The sequence below is a fragment of the Heterodontus francisci genome, chromosome 23 (assembly GCF_036365525.1).
Source record: "Heterodontus francisci isolate sHetFra1 chromosome 23, sHetFra1.hap1, whole genome shotgun sequence".
Classification (NCBI taxonomy): domain Eukaryota; kingdom Metazoa; phylum Chordata; class Chondrichthyes; order Heterodontiformes; family Heterodontidae; genus Heterodontus; species Heterodontus francisci.
Genome location: NC_090393.1, coordinates 17,094,116 through 17,119,406, shown reverse-complemented (window position 1 = coordinate 17,119,406; position 25,291 = coordinate 17,094,116). Strand labels below are relative to the sequence as shown.

General features: G+C 41.3%; 1 protein-coding gene across 2 annotated transcripts in view; it reads left to right on the top strand.

The window, feature by feature from the left end:
* The window catches only part of gltpa (glycolipid transfer protein a), a 40,821-nt gene that overhangs the window by 4,321 nt on the left and 11,209 nt on the right, over positions 1 to 25,291 (top strand). For both annotated transcript variants that reach the window (XM_068054759.1, XM_068054760.1), the window contains exons 2-3: positions 16,661 to 16,719; positions 23,255 to 23,388. In XM_068054759.1, coding sequence (XP_067910860.1) covers positions 16,661 to 16,719; positions 23,255 to 23,388 — 193 coding nt within the window. The remainder of the gene's footprint in view (positions 1 to 16,660; positions 16,720 to 23,254; positions 23,389 to 25,291) is intronic.

The window sequence follows — 25,291 nt, the reverse complement described above, 5'->3', positions numbered from 1 at the left end:
TAATGCTGGCATGCGGTTCCACAGGTCACCACCCAGTACCCAACCCATTCTTCATGTTTGAGCTAAGTGATATAAGTAGCATCATAGATGGTCTGATCCTGCCCTCATCCAGCATCCTCATGCACACAGGTTTCCAACCAGTGGATAACTGGATAGTTATCGGGATTGGAGCAATGTCTCTTCAGCTCTTCACCCAGGGAACCTGCAGTACCACATCCACTGTCCTGAACAAAATCATCACAGATTTAAGGTCAGAATTTGAAGCCAGTTCTGACTGAATCACCAACATTAATCTGGATTTGACTGGGAGGGAGAGAATGAAATAACTAAACAACTTTAACAACATTGAGAATATTTGTCTACACGGGCAAGCAGATCATATGCAGAAAAACACTCGTGTAGACTTGGGTTTGTTCCTGTGCATTACAATCTTACACAGGAGGAGGCCATTCAGCTGTTCCAGCTCTTTGAGCTATTCAATTAATCTAACTTCCCCCACAACCTTCCCTCTTTCTCCACCCCCCCCCCCACACACCAATAGCTCTGCAAATTGTTCCTTTTCAAGTGTATATATAGATAATTACATTTTAAAATTAGAAATGAGCATGCATCTACAGCCAGTTCCACAGAGCAGAGGTGAACTTGTTCCCACACAGGTGGGTCAGATCAGAATTAAGTGCTAGCTTGAAGCAGAGTGGAGGAGGGTCCAGGGAGCCGAGCATAGATGACACGACAAGTCCAACTAACTTACCACAAATCGTAGGTTTTGCTTGGTTTGTTATTTAATGACAGCAATTGGGAAATTATTAGTCTATTCTCAAATTTCAGACTTGTACCTAATACTGGTGCATTTTAGTGTAGGTTTATCCACCATCAAATCGCATTAATTTGAGTCTATACTGTCCATATCAACTAATGTAGAGGGCGCATCTTACCCGACTAGCCAGTTATGATGCTGTTTAATAACTAGGGTTCTGTTGCAATAAGTTGTATTTAAAAATGATGGAAATGCATGTTTCTTGCATTTGATTTTAAATGAATCCAGGAAAAAATAACAGCTCAAACTGTTCTGCTGGGATAACTGACAATAACATAGTCAACAACAGAGACTTTGTGAAATGCTATTCTTAACGGTGTAAAACATGTTAATGCAACACTTATCATTTCAGTAGCTTGTCTACATCAAGCAACCCAATTATGTACAGTAGCACAGTTAGATGCAGAGTACTGTTACTACTCTGACCCCTAATTTTCCTCAATCCTATATTAGAAGAGCTCTCCCTGCTGCAGTAATGACACTTGTAGACAGCGACAAGGGTGGCAGTGGGTTCATGAAATATGCCACTGATTATCTTGTTGGGAAAGTGGGTGTTGAGCCAAGGTGCACTTATTAATACTTATTTGTTCATGGCTGTTCATTCAACTTCCTAATCTTTAGTCACCTACATTACAGTTTTGGTTTGTACCTTGCTGTTTGGCCCCGAATGGAGATGTGCCAGGCTGCAAACAATCTCAAAGCTGTTCTTTTTTTAATCCAATGGGAAAAATCCGAGTGCGTTCCATGTGAGCCTTGCATTTATATTGGACCACTTCTACTGTTGTCAGCATTAAACCTGGGACCAGGGTGGGTTCTTTTTAGCAGCCATCATTTTGCAGCATAGAATTTTCCACATTTGTACAGGTTAAGATTTGGATTTTGGCAGGGGAACTTCTCTTGTTTGAAGTTATAAATGAGATTGAAAAGCCTGTAACTGTAATGGGTAAGTTAGTCAGCTGGTATGGAAGCGCCATTGAGATGAGGATGGTCTATGATTCAGTTCTGGGTTAGCTGAGCTCTGCTAGGACAGCTGTATGAGTTACACACCACTGTGCAGAATTCCTGCTTCTGATTGTTTTCCAGTGACCCCTGCTGGGAAGCACCCATCTGATGAAGACCAGACTAGGTGCCGATGTGACGCAGTTCATGACTGGCCTGCTGATAACTTGCTGTTTCGGTTTACCAATTTAAAAGTGTCCATTTGGGTGAAGGTCCAGAGGGTTGCTGGTATCCATGGGACTTCAGGAAAAGAGAAGGGAAAATTGACAGTTTTAAAAAGAATTATCTTCTGACTTTTTTGCAAAGCTGCCCCAGTTCTTTCTGTTCCTTCCACACCCCATTCTCGTCATGATTTCTCCCAAAGGTACCAACTTGTGTTTAGATACGATTTCACGAATGTCAGTCACCCTTCAATACTTTGCTCACAATATCATTGTTGTAACATGTGTCTGTGTGGCTGTTTGATTGTGGGTTACATCACGGGCAAACCTCATCCTCCTTTGCTACCTGATGTCCACATGCATGCATTTTACAGCAAGGTTCACTGGGTACTGGTCGGGTGCAGAACCCATGGCTGCTTTTGTTTTTCTCCTATTTTCCTAGCCTGGACAATTGAGGCAAATTTGCCAGATATTGAATATGGCAATTTTTGTGTAGCTCGATGCCATACCCCTCAATACACTTGCCTACTAAGCCTTTAGTAAAACTTCCAGATCCACTTCAGTGAAAATAAATTTTATTTGAGGTATTATGCATCATGTGAGAAACTGATAGTTCGTGTTTCCCTGAAAGATGTTAGTAGGCAAAAATTAGAATTAAACTTTCATAATATAAAATTGAAACAGTTTACATAATACTAATAGGGCATGATATCAACTTAATTTCACAGGTTCAGTGTAACTTGTAAAATATGTCCTGTGAACTCACTGATTTTGTTATTTCATTATGCTTACTTATAGGTATGTTATCCTGACTCTACTTGCGCTCCCAAGATCAGCATGCATGTCTAGGTGTCAATTGGGATAATACAGTACATCACATGCTGCCTCCCATTGTTGGCATTTGCTGTGACTTCATTAAAGTGATTCCTTCTACAATCTTTCGGTTTTAAACCTCAAGCTTGGTATTGCCTTTTGCTACTTCCTGATTTGTCTCTTGGCTGTGGCTTAGTTGGTAGCACTCATCGCTCTGAGTCAGAAGGTTGTAGATTCAAATCCTGTTCCAGTGACTTGAGGACAAATATCCAGCTGACGCTCCTGTGCAGCACTGAGTGAATACTACACTCAGAGGTGCTGTCTTTCAGATTAGATGTTAGTGAGGCCCTGCTCTCTCAGGTGGACAAAGATGATCAGGGGAGTTCTCCGTGGCGTCCTGGCCAATATTTATCCCTGAATCAACATCATGAAAACAGATTATCTGGTTGTTGTCACATGGAAGTTTGTGGGAACTTTCTGTGAGCAGATTAGCTGCTGTGACGATACTTCAGAAGTGCCTCATTGGTTGCAAACAGCTTTGAGACATCCTGTGGTTGTGAACAGGGCTATATAAATGCAAGTCTTTCTTTTTCTTTCACTCCTTTTTAAATCCTGTTGATGACTCTTCACCTGGATTTAAAAAAAAAATTCTTTGGCATTGGTAGATTTCCAGGCAAGTGGATGAAAGTTGTCTATCTTGCAAAAAAGGCTTCTCCTTCCTGCACAGCCACTTCCCCCTTCTAATTTTCTCCTTTTACTGACAGCAGTAACTCATACTGGGACACTGTTTCGTGGACTAGGGTGCTGCCTGGTTTCCGTTTAAATAGCTATTTTCTGCATGTGGCTTGGCAGTAAGCGACAGGCTATGATTTACACTCACTACAGTATTAAGGACGAGAGTCATTAGATAATGACTGAGATTGCCTGGCTGCGCTTTTTTTTTTACAGTTTGCTCTCTGGCACAGGACCTCTGAGTCTGTTTGGAGTAAAGACCCCAGGACTGCTATTTCTGAGATTGTGTAATTCTGCACCCTGGGAGATCCTTCCTGATTTGTATAATTCAGTAAATACACCATTTCTTACTCAGAGGCATTGTGCAAATTTAAATTGACTTGGGAATATTAGACCAGAAGGATTATCTGAATCATATAGTGGGTGCTACAATAGTGTCAATTTATTGATTTATATAAGTTGTTGTCTTGGAAGCCTGTTTTGTATCTACAGCAATATGGTAAAATATTTACAGTTTGTTGAATAGCCAGGGATAAAATCTTTGCATTGGTAAAATGCCAGTTGCTAGATGAGCATTTAGTAGATTAGGGCAGGAAACAAAACTTAAAGGGATGTGTAATTTACTAAATTGCAGTTCCTCACTAGTACCTTTTTATTATTTTAATTTATGCTTCAAAGCTGCCTGCTGTATCTCTTGTGACTCAATGAGCTTATCAATTGAGTAGCTGTGCCATATGGAGCAGGAGGCTTCCAGATTTGATCACTGGCTTATATTCTGGTGGAGGTGCTGCAATTGACCTCATTGCTTCATGGTTGGCTATATGTGTGAGGAAAGTTCCCATCCTTGATTGTATGCAGCAGCCCTGGGCAGAAGTGCATGCAAATGAACATAGATTGAGGCAACAAAAACAAGAAATGCTGGATTCACTCAGCAGGTCTGGCAGCATCTGTGGAAAGAGAAGCAGAGTTAACGTTTCGGGTCAGTGACCCTTCTTCGGAGATTGAGGCTGCAGTTGGACTTGGCTCCTTTCAGTTCATTAACCGACTGGTTGAGCTTGCATGTGGTGAAAGTCCTCTTGAGCAAGGTAACAGCCTCGAATGAAGAATTGGGTAAGGTACTAGAGGGGGCCTATGGAATCATGCCATCAGAGGAAGAGAGAAAACATTCAGAAAATAATTAATATTCTTAAAGGCATTTTCTGAGAGAATAGTTATGACTTTTAATGTGGTGTACACTTGATGGAACGTGACACTTATTAATTCATGGTCATAATTAACATGACAGAAGGGACACAACATTAGTCTACCCTGGTTGACACAAAAATTCACCAAAACAAAATGTTGAGTCAACCTGCATTCTTGCACAGGAAGTTTCTGGTTATTTTATTACAGCAGCTTCATTGACTGTACCCTTTCCAGCATCCAGTATAAAGCTTTCCACCTCAATCAATTAATTATCACCTCCAGTATCTTCCGATGCTGATAGGCCTGTGAATCTATAAAGGATGTTCAGGCAGACCTTTTCATCTCGCGCAAGAGCTGGGGTTACACTCTCTTGACTTTCTAGTAACATGAGACCTCTATTCGCACAATGGGCTATTGTTTTTTATTGGTCAGTGGCAGCACTGTACTTTTAAAGGGAGAATCAGCCTTTTGTTGGTTGAAATAAAGGCTACATTATTAACTGCTCTAGTTTGTATGTGCTTTTTGTTTTGAAACTCCAATCTTCAGTAATTTTTTTTTGCTCTCCATAATCGGGTTCTTTCTGGATGGAGAGTAGGTTGTGGATTTTCCCATGGGTTTTGACATCAGCTGATCCAAAACCGTATTCTGCCCACTATAAAATGGAAATAACATTTTAAAAGAATACTGTCTTTAATTGACCAAAGTGAGAAGTAGGGACTTTTTTTTTAAAGCCCCAATGGTTCAATCTGTAACTGCACTATCCATTGGGGGGAGATGGTATAGTGGTAATGTCACTGAACTAGCAATCCAGAAGTCCAGGCTAATGATCTGGGGATACTGGTTCAAATCCCACCATGGCAGCAGGTGGAATTTAAATTCAATTAATTAATAAAATCTGGAATTGAAAGCTAGTCTCTAATTGTGCCATGAAACTATCATCAATTGTTGTAAAACCCCATCTGGTGCACTAATACCCTGTAGGGAAGGAAATCTGCTGTCCTTGCCTGGTCTGGCCTACATTTGACTCCTGACCTACAGCAATATGGTTGACTCTTAACTGCCCTCTAGAATGGCCCAGCAAGTCACTCAGTTGTCAAGAGCAATTAGGAATGGGCAACAAATGCCCACATCTCATGGAAGAATTTAGAAAAAAAAAGCCACACAAATCGAGGAAGTTCCAAGTCTGATTTTTGCAGTCAGTGCTGAAATAGCTTGGGTGGTGATGGGGTGCTACAGTCAAACTCAGTATTCCTGGGTTAAGGATATGAAAATCAAGCTGTCGTTTCCATTTTTGAGGGCCTCAAATGGAAAGTGAAGTAAAAGACTCCTGTTGATAATGTATCTTATCGCTTCTAGACCTCTCCAGTTGCTTCAGCAGTAAGCTTTATGTTGAAATCTGTACCAAATTGATAGAACAATGGCATGAGATGCTTGAAGAAACCTAGGAGCTTTGGGGCATTGCATTTTTTTCTCTTTGGCCTTGCCACTTTTTCCCTAGCCCTCCTCTCCTAAAGGCTACGGTATAGTTCCACCAGCAGTCCTTCCAGCAACTCAACTAAGTAGGCCATTATATATGAGGAAGCCCAAGCACTGTGTTCCAGTCTGTGATGCCACCGAGGAATGTAAACCGTGGTTGATTTCCTCACTACCTAGGGAAATTTGAATGATTTCATCACTACTTCAACTAAGATCAGCTAAAAAGGTCACAGCTGGGGTTGAATCTGGGACCTTTGTGGACCATATGGTAAATTTGCCCATTGAATCATCATGGGGTCAGAGTTGAGGAAGAATTCTGTTGGTTTTTTTTTGCATCCAAAACTTTTTCGTTCTTAAGTATGCTGACCTTCGTATTCATTCTGATGTGTTGCAACATCTGTGGATAAGTTGAAAGTAAAATGGTTCATCTTCGTTATTTGATCTGAATGTTTTACCTTTCTCTTCCTTTGTGCATTTTATTCTGAGATCTATTATAGCCTAGGCTTATCAGTGAAATTTGCACATCTGATTGCTAATGCTGATGGCTGCACAGTGTTTATTTTCTGCTGATAAATGAATGGGCAAGTACACGGACTATATGACTGAGTCATAGAGATCAACAAGGTTCTGTGTTCAGTCCCTGTTCTCAACGAAAGCCAGGCCATATAGGCACTACAGTTTGCTTCAGTGAACCTACAGCTGGAAAGAGGAATAAAGGTTGGCTGGAATTCCTGCTCACTATTCAAAGACTCCTACTAGAAGTGCATGTGCTTGTGGATTCTGGATGCACTAGCTGAGCTGTTAATTCCCCACCTAACGTAGCCTGATGGACCTGTATCCATTCCCCCTCAACCTTCCCGCCCCCTCTTTTTCCCCCCCCCCCCCCTCCCAACAACCACCACCTCAACAAAGAGCAAATGATAACCCTAAAACTACACTCCCGCAAGGTACAACTTCTGGGTGAATGGGGTCTGAGGACAGAAAATTAGGAACAGAGGAACTTTTTTCAAATAACTGCTTCATCTTTATCTCCATGATTTGTTCATGGATTAAATACGCATGTAAATGCGTCTCTGTCTTCCATTCTATAATTCTTAGAAATACAGAATGAGATGTTTTTTCCCACTCTGTTTTGCGCTCTCTTTTGTGCATTTTTTTTTGATGTCTCAGTGCCCCTTTGTTTCTACAGCTGTCTCTGTTCTTTGTGCCTCATATGCTTTTGCTTTTTTGTTTGGTATCCCGTGTCTGGCACTCGATGCCCTTTTTTTCTTTAAGTGCTTTTTGTTCTCCCTCTCTTTTCTCCCCCCTCTTTCCCCCCTCCCTTATTTCTCATACACTTTCTCTCCTTTTGTCTGTCATGGAGACCCTCTTTTTCTCTCTCATCACTTTTACCCACTCTTTGCTTAACTCTGCATGAGAGATCAGCTATCCAGGTAGGGATTATGAAGTGTGATGGGGGTGTACCCAGAGTGTGAGATGTTCAGAGGTGCACAAAAGTGTTGTTTTCCTCTTTTTGGAAAAGGATTTGGGGGGGGGGGGGGGGGGGGGGTGGGGGGAGGGGGTGCAGAAGAAAATCACTAAATTTCTGAGAAAGTTTCCCTTTCCTGAATTGTTGAATTTTTTCCCTCTAATGTGTTCATTGTTCTCAGGGCAGAGGGTGGTATTTAGTGGGTGGATGAGAACTGTCAAGCTATCGAATAGATTTTAGTGCATGATTTGTGAATTGCAGGGTTATTTCTGACTGATTCAATGTGTGTCCTAGAATTCGATTGAAGGGATGGTAATCTCATATGCTTAGTCATAGTGTTGGGATGTGATTTGAGCTTTGGATTTACCATTTGATTGGCTGAAAGTACAAAACACCATTCCATGGATGTATGCTCACACAGATAAAAGGTTTTTAATATACAGTTGGGGGCAGTGGCACAGAAGAGGCTGGCGTAGTGTTTCAGGAATCTGAGATATTGGACAGGTACATGTTGAAATTCACATCAGAACAGAATGTCCTGAGATTTTTTTTTTAAAATTTGAGACAGAAGTAAAGGGCCAAGTCAATAGTACAGATGCTGCCAAAGTTTAATTGAGTCAAAGATAAGATTTTGGGCTTGGGTTTTTAAAACTTGTAAGTTGTAGTTGCTAACTATCTGCATTTCTGTACTGTATTCATGGATGAAAGTCGATGCCACAAGCCCTTTAGTGTTGCCATTTTTCTTTTATTCCCCTTTCCCAGGACTTCAAGTCTCCTTCCTGTTGGTGCTCTTGTCAGCTAAACATCATTGCATACTGTGTGCAGGAATTCTTGCACAATGTGCAGTGGTGTTCAGTTGCTAGACAGCAGCAAGAGGTAGGAGACCAAGAAGGGTCCTTTACGAGATTAGGAGAGGCTGGTAGTAGCACTGAAATGAGGGTGCCAGTATGGAGAGGGAAGGAAAAGAGTGGAGAGGGAAAAGGCAAGCAGGAGGGTAGAGGGAAGGAGAAGAGTTTGTCAACATGGGGGCGAGGGGAAAGGGTGTGGAAGGGGTGGAGAGTATTCACAACGAGGGTGGGGAGAAGCGAAGTGTATCGGCATAAAGTAGAGGGCCGGGAATGAGGAGTGGGGAGGAGGAGGAAAGTGCTGATTTGAATTGGGGGGGGCGGGGAGGGTGGGTGGTTTGGAGAAGGAGGAGAGTGAAGAAAGAAAGTTACAGCATAAACTGAGGGGTTGGAAAAAGGGACTGTTTGAAATGAAATTAGTGGGGAAAAAAGAGTGCCAACAGGATCTGTGAGGGTTGGCTGCAAGAAACAGCATTTAAAAAAACTGTGCAGTTCAAAGTTGGCTGCTTGCATTGCTGACCCAAATGATCCATTATGCCAGTAAGATCAGATGGAAATCCCCCATTGGCTATTAAGCAACTTTTTATTTTAAGAAAAATGATTAACATTTTTTCTCCCAGTGATCATCTGCTAATGGGAGAAAGATATTTTAAAATCTAAAGAAATAATGAATCTCCAATGGGCAGAATTTTCAATAAAATTCTCTAGGGAATACACCTTGCCCCTTCAGTTTTACTTGTAAATCTCTTCAGACTTTGTAGTTATGGCTTATTCTTGCAACGCAAATGAAGCAGTATTGGGAAAATAAGCTGAAGATGCAAACTTGTGACCCACTACTTTGTAAAATTTCTTTTCATGTGTCATCAACTTTATATTCAGTGCCATTTTTTCATAATCAGTTTTTTAAAATCTCCTGGCCAACATTTGCTCACTTTCAGATCGGCACTTGTGGGGAGCAATGAGGAAGGTAAAGTGTTTCACAGACTGGGGAAAGAGAATGTGAGACTGCGTTGATTTTTTGTTTCAATACGGGATGCAGAGTGTGTGAAGGATAATATTTGTGTCTCGGCCAATTTCTGAATTGTGGGGTTTGTGACTGACAAATTGAGTCTGGATCTCCGGTTGAATCTATAGTTTGTTTTGCAACTACCCAAATGGCTTTTACTGTCAAGAATTTCAATCTTAACACAGCACGTTTACCATTTATATGGCATTAAGTAACAGAACATTTAAGTTTGGCATTTTGCATCTCCTTGGAAGGCCATTTTTCAATAAAAAAACAATAGGATTCCCAACCATTCACTCCGAAGTTAGGTGTAGAATGAATGCAATACTGGGTGCAGCAGTATATCAAGGAGCAGATCTCAGCTTCCAGTTCTGGAATAAGTGAGTTGCGGGGTAGGGTGCATAACTGTCCCTACAGTTCAACAGATTAGCCCTGTGTGTGAACTTCTGGCTTTAAAAACAAATGAGACTTTTTCATCCCATTTGCTCTTCTTGAGATGATGACTCTTGCTAGTGTATATTGTACAGAAAACTGTTGTCCTCCAGGACCTCGCCCAAGTGGTCATGTGTAATTCTGGACCGGGTTCTGACAGTTTTTTCATCTGTGGGAACATCATATCTGAACCTATTCTCACTCTTACGCACATACATGCGCACTCTTTCTGGCAGCAGTCCTCAGAAAGTAGTCAGGATTGGGAATCTAGACCATTTCTGATCCCCACTTCCTCCCTAGCCCAGGGTGATAGCCACTTGTAACATTCCTAATGCTACACTGGCTAAGGATTGGAGAAAATTATCTTTTCATAGGAATTTTAGTTTATTTATGGTGCAATAAATCTTTTAATTTTAGAGTTCGGTGTTTCTTTTAAGGAAAGGAAAGCATTTTCCCTCTTTTTTTTTTACACCTGGTGATACCAAACACTTGGGTCAGTTATGGCATGGTTCAGTGTAGATTAAAGCCATCCCTGCTTCACACAATGATGTGCCTCAGCTATAACCTTGGAAGTGTCTTTGGGCTTACTGTATCTCTTGTTTTCACCTGGACATTTTGGATTCCCTCCTGTCTGATGTTTTCTTTCTCCTTTGTTTAAAGACTATGCTGGTAATTTCTAGCTGTTCTGTTCTTTCCAGCAAGAAATTACTCTGGAGGCAGTGCAACTCATCATAGCTATTGATGGTAAAAGTTCTCTTTTTAAGCTACCTCTGTGATCATCTTCAACTGCCTAACCCTTAGATCTCTACACTCCAATTGTAACCTCTTAAACATCCCAGATTTTAATCACTCCATCATTGGTGGCATTGCCTTCAGCTGCCAAGGCCCTAAATTCTAAAATTCCCAACCTAAGTCTCTCCGCCGCTTTACTTTGCTTTTCTCCTTTAAAGCACTCCTCAAAATGTACGTCTATGACCAAGCTTTTGATCATCTGCCCTAATTTCCTATTGTGGCTGGGTGTCAAATTTTGCTTTATAACGTTCCTGTGAAGCACCTGGGACGCTTTTATAAATTATAACACTCCAGAGAGGCACCTTGGAATATTTATTATATTGAGAGGTGCTATATAAATACAAGCTGTCGTTGCATGCTCTATAGTTTTAATAGTTTTCATTGTTACTAAAAATGCTGGCATCTGTTCTCCCCTCCACAGCTGGCTGTTTGTTATCTCTAAACCTGTGTCTGATTACTCTTGCTTTCTAATGAGGGAATGCTTGCAAATCTCAAGATCAGATGGTCTGTGAATGGAGAAGAATACATTATGGGTTGTAAGAAATGGACAAATAGCATTATAGTATACAGCAACAATATATGGCTTGTCTGAAAATCTGACAACTAGGATTTGTCCTATATTGACAGTTGATTTCATTTCATTTTTAAAAAGCATAAGATGGTTTAGTAACTGATGGTTATGCCAGCTTGCATGGAATTTATACTCTCATCCCACTTGCAACTTAGATATGGATGCTTTTGACTGTCTTATAGCTTCAATGTGTCTTCCCAGTGCTTTTAACATTTCATAAGCCTGTATTTTTTTCCACCCTCCTTGGAATTACTCCAATGTGCAGAATCATGCTCTTGGGCACCTCGTTGAAGTGGGAATTGGAAAAAAAGACTTGTATTTATATGGTGCCTTTCATAACCACCGGACGACATAAAGTGCTTTACAGCCAATGAAGTACTTTTTTGAAGTGTAGTCATTGTGTAAAGCAGGAAACATAGCAGCCAGTATGCACACAGCAAGTTCCCATAAACAGCATTGTGATGATGACCTGATAATTTGTTCTGGTAATGTTGATTGAGAGATAAATATTGGCCGGGACATTGGGGATAAGTCCCCTGCTCTTCTTCGAAATAGTGCCATATGATCTTTTATATCCAAGTAGATGGAGCCTTGGTTTAACATCTCATCTGAAAGACAACACCTCTGACCGTGCAGCACTCCCTCAGTACTGTACTAGAGAGTCAACCTTGATTTTTGTGCATGAGATGGACAGCGAATGTTGGCAGGCTGTCCAACCATTTTGGTGGTGGGATATCACCAGCTAGACATGATCCTATTCTTCCTCAGCATATGTACACTTTCCAAAAGGGTTTCTGTTTTTTCCCTTCTCTAGCTCAACAAGGTCTTTACTAGTGCCTTTAACATGGAAACACATCCCAAAGCACTTCAGAGGCGTAATGAGACAAAAATGGAAGCAGAGTTAAAGGAGGTGTCATCAAAAGTTTGGTCAGAGAGGTGGGTTTTGAGGAGTGTCTTCAAGGAATAAACAGAGTGGAGGGGTTTAGGGAGCGCATCCCGGAGTATGAGGTGTAAATGGCTGAAAGCACTACCACCAATGATGGGGTGAAGGGAGGGAGGGATTTCTTTAATTTGTTCGGGAGATGTGGGTGTAGCTGGCTATGCCAATATTTATTGGCCATCCCTAATTGTCCTCTAAGAAGCTAAGCTTGAAACAGAGTTTAGAGGTGATTATAGGGCTGGAGGAGATTTCAGAGATAGTGAGGGGCAAGGCCATGAAGGGATTGAGGGACCAGGAGTTAATATAGGTCAGTGAGTACAGGAGAGATTGGCGAGTGTGACTTAACATGGAATAGCATATGGGCAATAGAGTTTTCGATGAGCTAAATTTTATGGAGGTTGGCAGATGGGGTACAAGAAAAAATTGGTCTGATGGTGATGAAGATATGAATGAGAGTTTTGGCAGCAGACTGGTTAAGGCAGAAATGAAAATGTTATGGAGGTTGAAGTAGATGGGCTTTGGAATTGGGAGGATATTGAGCCAGAAGCTCTGTCAAAAAGAGCACCACGGTGGAGAACAGTATGATTCAGCCTGAGACACTGGCCTAGAAGGGGGGATAGAGTCAGTGGCAAGGGTTATTAAGTTTATAGCAGGAACGGAAGATAATAGCTTTAACCTTGTGTTATGACCTCAGTGAGACTAACACTAAAAATACAAGGCATGAACCCCAAGTCCATTTTAAAGAATTATATGACAAGATTTCACATTTTAAGTCTTATAACAACTAAACTAGAAGAAATCCCCATTAACTAAATAGTACTTTGTAAGTAAATTAAATAAAAGCAAAATACTGCAGTTGCTGGAAATCTGAAATAAAAACAAGAAATGCTGGAAATACTCAGGTCTGGTAGCATCTGTGGAGAGAGAAGCAGAGATAACGTTCCAGGTCAGTGACCTTTCATCAAGTACTTTGTAAGTAGCTGATACCCCAAATTACAAATAAAATTGTATTTTCTTTACTTATTAAGATACTTGGAAACCTCACACTACACTTGTACATTACACAGTCCTCTGGCGAAATCTTTGTGGTTAAAAGTCCCAGACTCCTCCCTAGTTGCAATGGGTTGGATCTCCCAGACATTTTCAAAATCAATGTCCCATTCACGCACTTCTCTGAGCACTTTGGACCTGGACGTCCATGAATAAGATGATTCCTGGTGATCCTGTTGGGTTTTTACTTCTCCATGAACTTCAACTTTCAAAACAAGTTCCAGTCTTCACAGCCTTTTGATGTCTCAGGCTTCCGAGAGCAGCTGTTCCTTTTCTCCCTCTCGAGGCTGCAAATGCTGGGTTCCCTTCTTCCGGTCTGTCTGCCTTCAGAAAATCTGTTACATTTATTTGGACTCAAAAGTCAATAGCTTATTGTCCTGTTCCAATATGCAAAGTCCAGAAGTCTGGTTTCACAGAGCCGCCTGGGCCTTCCATTGTTCCCAGATGTTAAGAGCTGCTTGGTACATTTGCATCTTCAAAATTAATGACTCCTTGTTTACAACCCGAAAGCCTGGGAACGTGAAACCCATTATTCTTCAGGTGTTACCTATGCAGTCTCTGTTTTTTTTTCAAAAAAGTCTTTGATCTGTGTTCTCTGTTGTCCTGATGTAACCAAAATTTCTGTCTTGTTCTTTTTGAATTGAATGGATTGAGGTCACCTGACTTTCCAGACTCCATCTTAAACTTTTAAAAATCACAGCTTTTAAAACACAATCATATTAAAAGTTAAGCATTCATAAACACTTCCTAGTGTTTATCTGGAGGAAATTGCAATTCATGCAGGACTGGATGTTGGATGAGCAGTCTGAGTACAGATAAGTAGTGGAGCAGTAGAGCTGGGTGTCATCAGTGTTCATGTAGAAACTCATCCCATGTCGCCAAGGGAATTGTTTAAATGAGGAAGGTGGGGTGTGGTCTAGGGTTAGATCCTTGGGTGATGGGGATGCCTTTAATGGAGATACTCTGGCTCTGATTGGATAGACAAGAGGAAACAAACTTGCATTGATATGAGCGGACCTAAGCAAGGACGTTTTCACTGAGATGGACAATGGAGGCGAGGGATTGGTGGGTGGTGCCATAAATTCTCAAGGTTAGAGAGGTCAATGAGGATGAGATGGGAGAAAGACTGGAGAAAACATGGTTTAAGGGCTAGGTAGGGTGGAGCCTGAATGGCTGTTTGGCTTGTTGGGGAAAGGGAAAGCAGCCAAGATAACTGAATTAATCATCTCAATCTTGGTGATAAAGAAGGCATGTGCTCCTTGGGGCAGGTGGAGGAGTGGGGGTGCAGTTTGCTCACAGAGGGGTTTATGGAGATGGTAATGGAGAAAAGTTATGGACACTAGAGCCATTTGTAGTGATGTTCACTATCCAGCTATGATTGGCCAACTTGGCACATCCCAGGGGGTGTGTGGTTGTTTCAAACTGGGCTTCTTTATGCTGTGTTTTCTAATGTGTCCAATTTCAATATTAGATTAGCATCTCACGTCCCAAGGGTGGTTTTCCATGCAGAACTCTACCTATTATTGTTGTAACCTCATGAGCATAAAAGAATTCATTACGATTTTTGTACTATCTCCAGAAAATGAATTATTCAGTTCTGGAAACATAACCTTCCCAGCTTGGGTCAGGATTACTGTTAGTTTCTATTATTGATGCTTTCCATTCATCTCCACAGAGTTTTTATTCCGTTAATATATTTAATTTTTGTTTATTGCTGATGCAATTAGCAGCCAACCACTTGGTCATTATCAGATATTAATTTTTCAAATCAAGATATATTCTCAATTTCCTTTTATTTGATTTTTCTACTGAAAGTGAAATAGCTAATAAGTAGTTTATACCCCTGTGTCCTTTACTTGACTGTCATGAAATTGTGATCACAGAACTGAGCACTGAAACTTGGAAAGCACCAGGTTTGATTTCCTTAGACTGTGCTGAGTTATTCCCAGCTGGAGTAGTGCTGATGGAATTACAATTGACATCAGAATCCCGAGACTAAAGCATCAAAAAATCTCTGTTTCTGCTCCTTCTGTTGTCCAGTGACTTTCCAACCTACTGTGATTTAAGTTAACTGCTTTGCAGTTTTTGTGGAAAAGCAATGAACGAAAATGTGGAATACAATCTCAAACACCAAGTCTTGAGAATGCCCAAATAAGTCAAATTCTTGGCTTTGTAAATCAGTGGCCCTAGACTTGGTGAATGCATACTTAGGGTGAGATACCGGGGGGCTAGTAGCATCTGTGGAATTCTATCCCAGCATTTTCAGGGAGGGGGGGGAACAAGTGGAAGGGAATAGTAACTTTTAGGCTAAAGTAAAAGTGATCACCTCCACCTATACCTGCAGTACATCAGAAAACATGAAGATCTATTGCATATATTAACTGTGATTATGCTTATCCAATGCATAGAGATGATCTTGGCATCATTGGGTGTAAATGAATAATCATCAACCATTCATTGGATAAACATCCATCTTGACAACCCCACGTAGTACTTGTAAGTCACTACTGTGGTTTGTTACAGGAGCATGTGACTTACTTTCTTGATGATAGTCTTGCGTGGGTCCACTTCCCCAAAAACTCACTCACTGTAACCTCCATTGTGCACTTTAGCAAAGAGTCTTTTGTGGATGTGATTATCATCCCTTCAAAAGTGTAGAGTGTTAAAATAAATATATACATCCACACTTAATGCTTTGAGTGTTTTTAAGTGGCTGGCTGATGGGGTTAGATGAAGTAGTGTGGGAAGGAGGCTCATGTGGAGCATAAGCACCAGCATAGACCATTTGGGCTGATGTGGACTGTTTCCTTGCTGTAAAAACTATGTAATTCTATATAAAAGATAAGTTAGATGATATGTTTAATGAAGTGATTGGGAGAAGAGTCAAACTGGTTTTTGTTCTGTGCATATAAATTTTAGTACATTCAGACTTCATCCAAATTTTAAGAGGATGACACACACATTCAATGAATATATTGACATTTGTTTAAAAATGGTACCTCAAACTATTCTTTTAAGCTGCCAAAAATACCTTCAGTACTGCACTGGAGGTTCAGGAGTGGGACTTGAACCCTGAATCTTGTGACGCAGGTGAGAATGATACCAACTGAGCCATAACTGAGGAACACCCTGTTGGTGAGCTGATGGCAGACTGCCTTTCTCATGGAAACATATCTAACCAAGAGTCCATGCCTCAGGAAAGAAGATAGCAAAGACTATAATATTCTGATAGTTAAAAGGCCTTCAATTGTTCTAAATAGGCAAACTGTTTGCATTAACTGCTTGCTTTTACAGAGGGATAGGCTTGCCTATTATACAATATAGTGTTCAATAATACTGCACTTCCCTTAAAATTGCATTCATTTATTTCTAGATTGCCTTGGCTCGACAGTGTTTTCACCAATCAAAGCAGATGTGACTGGCAACATCACCGTAAGTAGTCTGGGTTATGGCTGTCCATTGATATGTGTGAATTGGGTTGTGCAATCACTCATTTTTGGAGAGGTTACTTATGTATGTTGTAGTAGGATATGTACAATGGATCTCATTAGATGGCTTTGACCCATGAGAGTTCCCACTCCTGGTCACTGCCCAGCAACCATTGCTGTCAATTCACTTGTGGAATTCTGGTGGGGTTTAGGCATGGCTGTAACGGCCTCCATGGCTGTATAGCTTGCTGGCATTTGCACGTGAGAAAAAGAAAGACTTGCAATTATATAGTGCTTTTCACGACCACTGAATGTCTCAAAGTGTTTTTCGGCTAATGAAGTATTTTTTCAAAAAAAATTGGGGCGGCACAGTGGCGCAGTGGTTAGGTACCGCAGCCTCACAGCTCCAGTGACCCGGGTTCAATTCTGGGTACTGCCTGTGTGGAGTTTGCAAGTTCTCCCTGTGTCTGCGTGGGTTTCCTCCGGGTGCTCCGATTTCCTCCCACATGCCAAAGACTTGCAGGTTGATAGGTAAATTGGCCATTATAAATTGCCCCTAGTATAGGTAGGTGGTAGGGAAATATAGGGACAGGTGGGGATGTGGTAGGAATATGGGATTAGTGTAGGATTAGTATAAATGGGTGGTTGATGGTCGGCACAGACTCGGTGGGCCGAAGGGCCTGTTTCAGTGCTGTATCTCTAAACTAAACTAAAACTAAAATGTAGTCACTGTTGTAATGTAGGAAACGGGATAGCCAATTTTGCACACAGCAAACTCCCACAAGCAACAATGTGATAACGGCCAGATAATCTGTTTTTGTGATGTTGATTGAGGGATAAATATTGGCCAGGCGCTGGGGGTAACTTGCCTGTTCTTTCTCGAAATTGTGCCTTGGGATCTTTTACTTCTACCAAAGCAGGCAGTTGGGGCCTCTGTTTACCATCTCATCCGAAGGATAGTGCAGCACGCCCTCAGTACAGCACTGGAGGATCAGCCTTTATTTTTGTGCTCAAGTCATGGAGTGGGACTTGAACCCTGAATCTTGTGACTCAGGTGAGAGTGCTACCAACTGAGCCACAGCTGAGGAACACCCTGTCGGTGATCTGATGGCAGGCTGCCTGTTCTCATGGAAACACATCCAACCAAGAGTCTATGCCTTCAGGAAAGAAGATAGCAAAGAGTATAATGTTCTGATAAGTGTGTAAGAGGGAATTAATGATGAGGCTATGGCTGTAATTTGCAGATGTAGCTTACAGCAAAAGTTTGGCTATAATAAACCCTGTATTGAGCAATACATTATTAGCTCTAGAACTGGATTCACTCATGGGAGTCTTTTTCGTTGCTGCTCACAGTCCTTGCTTTGGAACTGTGCAGTCATAAGGATGGACAGATGAGGGAGATCATTCAGTCTTTGTTGCTGAAGTTTCCATAGAAACCTATAGTTTTGCACCCCCCCCCCCCACCCCGATGCACAGTATGTAACTTGAATTTTTTGGGAATATTTGCTCTTATCAGTCTGAACCTGCCTTTTTATATTTTCTCTTGTATTTCAGTTATTATATAATTCAAGTGCTCCAAATTTATCTTTTCAATTCTGTTTTTTTTTTCTACGCCTGTATGTTGCATTCCCAATCTGATTTACTTTGTCAGAGAATTTTGGCCAATAATTTACATAGTAATTTTGAGTATTAGTTATCCTATAAATTAAGTAGGGAATAGAAATAAATAAAATCCATGTAGGGGGTCCACTTGATTCAGTTACACCACCCTGATTCAGAAGGGTGTGGGTTCAAGCCCAGCTCTAGGACTTAATTTGGTGCAAATCTAAGGTGGCATTCTAGTACTGTACTGAAGGAACATTGCATTGTTCAAGGTGAGGCATTGAACCATCTTGGTACTTTAGGTTGATGCAAGGAAAAAGGACTTGCATTTATATAGCATCTTTTCATGAGCTCAGGATGTCCCAAAGTGCTTCACAGCTAATGAAGAACTTTTGAAGTGTGGTCACTGTTTTAATGTAGGAAAACAGTTGAAGTGTGCTTGATGTGGATTTTTGAATATGGAGAACGAGAATATAATACTAGGCATTAATTGCTGCTTGTAGGATTTTGCTGTGTGCAAAATGGCTGCTCTATTTGTCCCTGCAAATGATTGTACTTCAAAGTAATTGATATGAATGTAATTTGTTCTGAAATATTTTGAGCAACGTGATATGGAAATACCAAGTCTTCCTCTTCTGGGGATGGAAACCTTGCTGAGAACATTACCTTCTGATTCTAGCCATTTAGTACTGTGTGCAGGAGCCATGTGCCAAGTCATATGTATGGTTTCTACATTATGCCGCTGGCTGGAATCTGATTGATGCAAAAAAAAAACAAATTTCAAAGATGTCATTATAAATAGAGAGTTATGGAAATGCACAATGGATCAGCCAGCATCTTTAAGAGAAAAATTGAGTCTGCAATTTGGATTGGATCATTCATCAGGGTTTAAAAAACCTCTGCTTTTTTTTAGTGCTCTTGCTAAAGATAGGTGGTCCTGAACCAACAATTACAAGGTTGGAGAGAATGGAGAAACTCCAGTAAGTGGGTGTCCAGATAAGGGTGTCAGGAAGAAGGAAAATAATTTGGGCTTCTATAGCACCTTTCATGTCCTCAGGTTCCCTTAAAACTTTTTTGAAATACTTTTTTGAAGTGGTCACTATTATTATCTAGGCAAATACATCAGCCAGTTTGCAACCAACATGATCCCACAGATAGCAATGTGCTGAATAACCAGTTAATCTGTTTTTAGCAGTGTTGGTTAAGGGATAAATGTTAGTCAGAATAGCAAGAGAACTCCCCTGCTCTTTAAATATGGGAATTTTTTTTTTGTCCATATGAACAAGATAAATTTATTAGTTTTTGGAGGATCTAGCTAGAATGGTAGATAAAGGGGAGACAGTAGATGTAGTATACTTGGATTTCCAAAAAGTGTTCAATAAGGTACTTCTAGCAAAAGATTAATATGCAAGATAAGGGTTCATGGAGTTGGGTGTATTTTATTAGCACGGGTGGAGGATTGGTTAACAGACAGGAGCAGAGAGTAGGGATAAACGGTATTTTCAGGTTTTTATTATTCGATGTGGACGTCGCTGACTCGGACAGCATTTATTGCCCATCCCTAATTGTCCTTAAGAAGGTGGTGGTGGTGGTGAGCTGCCTTCTTGAACCGCTGCAGTCCATGTGGGGTAGGTAAATCCACAGTGCTATTAGGAAGGGAGCTCCAGGATTTTGACCCAATGACAGTGAAGGAACGGCAAGTCAGGATGGTGTGTGGCTTGGAGAGAAACTTGCAGGTGGTGATGTTCCCATGCATCTGCTACCCTTGTTCTTCTAGGTGGTAGAGATCACTGGTTTGGAAGGTGCAGTCGAAGGATCATTGGTGCATTGCTGCAGTGCATCTTGTAGATGGTACACCCTGCTTCCACTGTGTGTCGGTGGTGGAGGGAGTGAATGTTGTGGATGGGGTGCCAATCAAGTGGGCTGCTTTGTCCTAGATGGTGTTGAGCTTCTTTAGTGTTGTTGGAGCTGCACCCATCCAGGCAAGTGGAGAGTATTCCGTCACACTCCTGACTTGTGCCTTGTAGATGGTAGATAGGCTTTGGGTAGTCAGGAGGAATTCACAGAATTCTTAGCCTCTGACCTGCTCTTGTAGCCATGGTATCCAGTTCAGTTTCTGGTCAGTGGTGACCCCAGGATGTTGATAGTAGAGGATTCAGCAATCGTAAGGTCATTGAATGTCAAGGGAAGATGGTTGGATTCTTTCTTGTTTGAAGTAGTCATTGCCTGGCACTTGTGTGGTGTGGATGCTACTTGCCACTTATCAGCCCAAGCCTGGATATTATCCAAGTCTTGCTGCATTTCTACATGGACTGTGTCAGTATCTGAGGAGTCGCGAATGGTGCTGAACATTGTGCAATCATCAGCGAACATCCCCACTTCTGACCTTATGAAGGAAGGTCATTGAAGCAGCTGAAGATGGTTGGGCCTAGGACACTACCCTAAGGAACTCCTGCAGTGATGTCCTGGAGCTCAGATGATTGACCTCCAACAACCACAACAATCTTCCTTTGCGCTAGGTACGACTCCAACCAGCAGAGTGTTTTCCCCCTGATTCCCATTGACTCCAGTTTTGCTAGGGCTCCTTGATGTCATACTCAGTCAAATGCTGCCTTGATGTCAAGGGCAGTCACTCACCTCACCTCTTGAATTCAGCTGTTTGTTGGCAGGCTGCAACTAGTGGAGTGTTGCAAGGATCAGTACTGGAGCATCAGCTAATGACATTCTATATTAATGACTTGGACAAAGACTGAGCGTAATGTATCTAAGTTTGCTGATGATACAAAGTTATGTGGGAATGTAAGCTGTGAGGAGGATGCAGAAGTTGCAAAGAGATCAGGACAGTTAATTGAGAGGGCAACAAGGTAGCAGATGGAGTATAGTGTGAAGTTATTCACTTTTTTTCATAAGGATAGAAAAGCAGGATTTTTTTTTAAAGCATGAAACTTGTAAATGTTGTTCAAAGAGGCTTGGTGTACTCGTACAAGGAACACAGTTAGCATGCAGGTACAGCAAGCCATTAGGAAGGCAAATGGTATGTTGGCCTTTATTGCAAGGGGATTGGAGTACAAGAATAAGGAACTTTTGCTACAGTTGTTTTGAGCTTTGAGATCACACCTGGAATACTGTGCGCAGTTTTGGTCTCTATCTGAAGAAGGATATACTTGCCTTGGAGTTGGCATGGCGTAAGTGCATGAGGAGAGACTGAGTAAATTGCACTTGTACTGTCTGGAGTTTAGAAGACTGAGGGGTGATCTCTTTGAAACCAGCAAGATTCTGAAGGGGCTTAACAGGGTAGACACTTAGAGGTAGTTTCTCCTGGCTGGGGAATCCAGAACACAGGGACACAGTCTCAGCATATAGCGTCGTTCATTTAGAACTGAGATGAGAAATTTCTTTAGAGAGTCAGATACAGCACCGAAACAGGCCCTTCGGCCCACCGAGTCCGCGCCGACCATCAACCACCCATTTATATTAATCCTACATTAATCCCATTTTCCCTCACACATCCCCACCTTCCCTCAATTCTCCTACCTACATTAGGGGAATTTTTTTTTACAATTGCCAATTTATCTATCAACCCGCAAGTCTTTGGCATGTGGGAGGAAACTGGAGCACCCGGAGGAAACCCACGCGGTCACAGTGAGAACTTGCAAACTTCTCACAGGCAGTAAGTACCCAGAACCGAACCCGGGTCGCTGGAGCTGTGAGGCTACGGTGCTAACCACTGCGCCACTTTACTCAGAGGATTGTGAATCTTTGGAATTGTCTATCCCTGTGGGTTGTGGATGCACGATCATCGAGTATTTTTAAGGCTGAAATAGACAGATTTTTGGTGTCTCAGGGAATCGGGAGATATGAGGAGTGAGTAGGAAAGTGGAGTTGATGCAGATGATCAGCCACAATCATATTGCATGACCTGAGCACGCTTGTGGGTCTGTATGGTCTACTGTTGGTGTGTTCTAAGCAGACATGGCCTTGGTTAAACATCAGCTCCAACAATGCATCATTCTCTAAGTCAACCTAGATTATGTGCTCAAGTTTGAATCAGTGGTAGGAGGAGCTTTGGATTTTGGAGAAGTAGTAGGGGTTCAGCTGCTTAAATACGGAAGTCAAAGGGAGAGCGTGCCTCTCTGTTCATTAAATTCCCGATCGTATTTGGAGCTTTTATTGTCTGTAAGAAGACAACTTAATGTTAAAATGTGCGATAATGAGCGCCATCCAGTACTTGGGGCCTAGGAACAAACCAAAAGTTGGGTTCTGTGGTCTGGATGAGGAGAGGGTGAGGGAATGGAGCAGTAGGCAGAGCTGATACTGGGAAGGAAGGCACATGTGGAATCAAGTGTTGGAGCAAGCCCTGGCTCCATGTGCAATTGCTATTATCAATCAAAAGAATATGCACATGTCTCAGCACAGCTCAGATTTAGTGGTTACATGGCTGCCAGCAACATTTTATGTAGCGCCTTTAATGTAGTAAACTGGCCTGAGACGCTTCACATGAGCATAATCAGACACCAATTAATATTGAGACAAAGAAGTAGGTATTGGGATGTGTGACTAAAAGCTTGGTCAAAGAAGTAGGTTTTAAAGAGAGGTTTCACCCAAACAGACATTTTATGCAGTTGTATAGCAATAATGGTTTTTCTACATTACAGATTTACTATTCTTCATTCTTCGATGACCAAGTTTACTGCTGTTAATTATCATTAACTAATAGATCAGTATGTACTCCTTTCTGTGTGTCTCAGTATACACTGCATTTCACAGGCTAAGCTATGATCTATGAAGAAAATCTTCGTTGATTCAAGCAGTGTGCTACAGGTTATCTCTTTTGGGCAAAACCTTTTCACTCCAGAGGAAATAGTACTTAACTGAGGAACTGAATTTTGACCTTCCTGAAAGCTTCATTGTATTTGCATTGATTTTTTTTAAAATAGAAAATCAGGACAGTGTTTGAAACAAATCCCACAAAATTCAAAACATTGCAACTAATTCTGGAAGGAGAGAAGGAGCAATATGGCACCGAGTGGCCAAAAGTTGGAGCTACACTGGCACTTATGTGGCTAAAAAGGTAATCAGTCTAATTCATTTAGCTGTATTTTCCCTTTTTTTTTTGCTGTCTACCCACAATTTAGTTGATATTCTCTAAGTGGCCATTCTTCGTACGTGAGCTTGAGTAATGGAGCTGTTTGAGTGTGGAGTGCATTACATCTATGCCTGATTCTGTATTCCTGAGATCCATGTGTGAGCGTACTGCAGCCCTTGGGGATGGAAACCCTGGCTGGCTTTTAACTATTGGGTAGTGGTTTGAAATGTGACCTCAGATTGTTTTGCTCTGTAGTTCTTTGCCTTTATTTGTGTTTTTATGATAGGGCATCTATAAAAGAAAACTATGAAATGCCACCTCCTCTTGCCCCAACACTATTTAATTTGCCTTGTAGTAATCACAATAATTAGTAAATGGAAATGTGGTTTTTACTTCGAAAATGAGCACCATTGCCAGCTGTGAGCAATTGCTTCTTTAGACAGTGCCTCGTCTTATTTTCTAAGTCATTAGTCATGAGATCAGAGATGTAATGAACTTTGAAATTGATTTTGTTGTGATGAACATCGGGGTTGGGGAGGGTGGGTGTAAGGAAGAAAAACTAAGTAACAAAGATGTGACTGGTGAGCCGCAGTAAACAGCATACTGTTGAATATGCACAAAAGCCCCATCCATTATAGTACTCTGGAGACTAGTAATATAATGGATCAAGTACTAAAGGTTCCATTATCAGCTTTACACCAGTACATGTTCAAGAGCAGTTTGAGTGGACAACACTGAAATTTTTTTTAATATTCATTCATGGGATGTGGGTTTTGCTGACTAGGGCAGATGTTGCCCATCCATAATTGCCCTTGACAACTGAGTGGCTGGCTTGTTAGGCCATTTCAGAGGGCACTTAAGAGTCAACCACATTGCTGTGGGTCTGGTGTCACATGTAGGCCAGACCAGGTAAGCACAGCAGATTTCCTCCCCTAAAGGGCATTAGTGAACCAGATGGGCTTTTACAACACTCGATAGTTTCATGGCACCACTACTGAGACTAGCTTTCAACTCTAGATTTTTATTTATATATGAATTTATAAATTAAATTTAAATTCCACCAGCTATGGTGGGATTTGAACCAGTGTCCCATGGCATTAGCCTGGGCCTCTGGATTACTCGTTCAAAGGCGTTACCACTAAGTCACTGTCTCTCCCCTTACTAATGGTGCGTTCTGCCACCCACACACTATAATCTCCATTGTGTGCTAGTCTGTATATAATATGATTATAATCTTTTCAGAAGAGTGCAGTGTTTAAAATAAATAAATGCACCCAAGCATACTGCCTTGAGGGTTAACTTAGCTAGTTGATGGAATTAGATGAAATAGGAGGAGGCTGTGTATGGAGTGTAAACACCAGTGTAGACCAGTTGGGCCAAAAAAAAATGAGAACTAGCATTTATATAGCACTTTTCACAACCTCCAGACATCCCAAAGTACTTCACAGCCAATTAAGTAATTTTGCAATGTAGTCACTGTGTTACAGGGAAATGGTGCATCCAATTTACACTCAACTGGGTCCCGCAATCAGATAAAAGAACAGCTAATCTGTATTTGTTGGTTGAGGGATAAATGTTAATCAGGACAATGGGAAAATCCAAAATAAAAGGTGAAAATGCTGCAAATATTCAGCAGGTCTGGCAGCATCTATGGAGCGAGAGAAACAGTTAACGTTTCAGGTTGATGACCCTTCGTCGGAACTGGTAAAAGTTTGAAATGTAATAGGTTTTAAGTAAGTCAAATGGGAGAAGGTGGAAAAAGAATAAAAGGGAAAGTCTATGATAGGGTGGAAGACAGGAGAATTAAATGTCATGAGTTGATGGTGCAGAGACAAAGGGAGTGGTAATGAGACAAGTAAAGAAACAGAAGATCTATCTATAGAAGGTG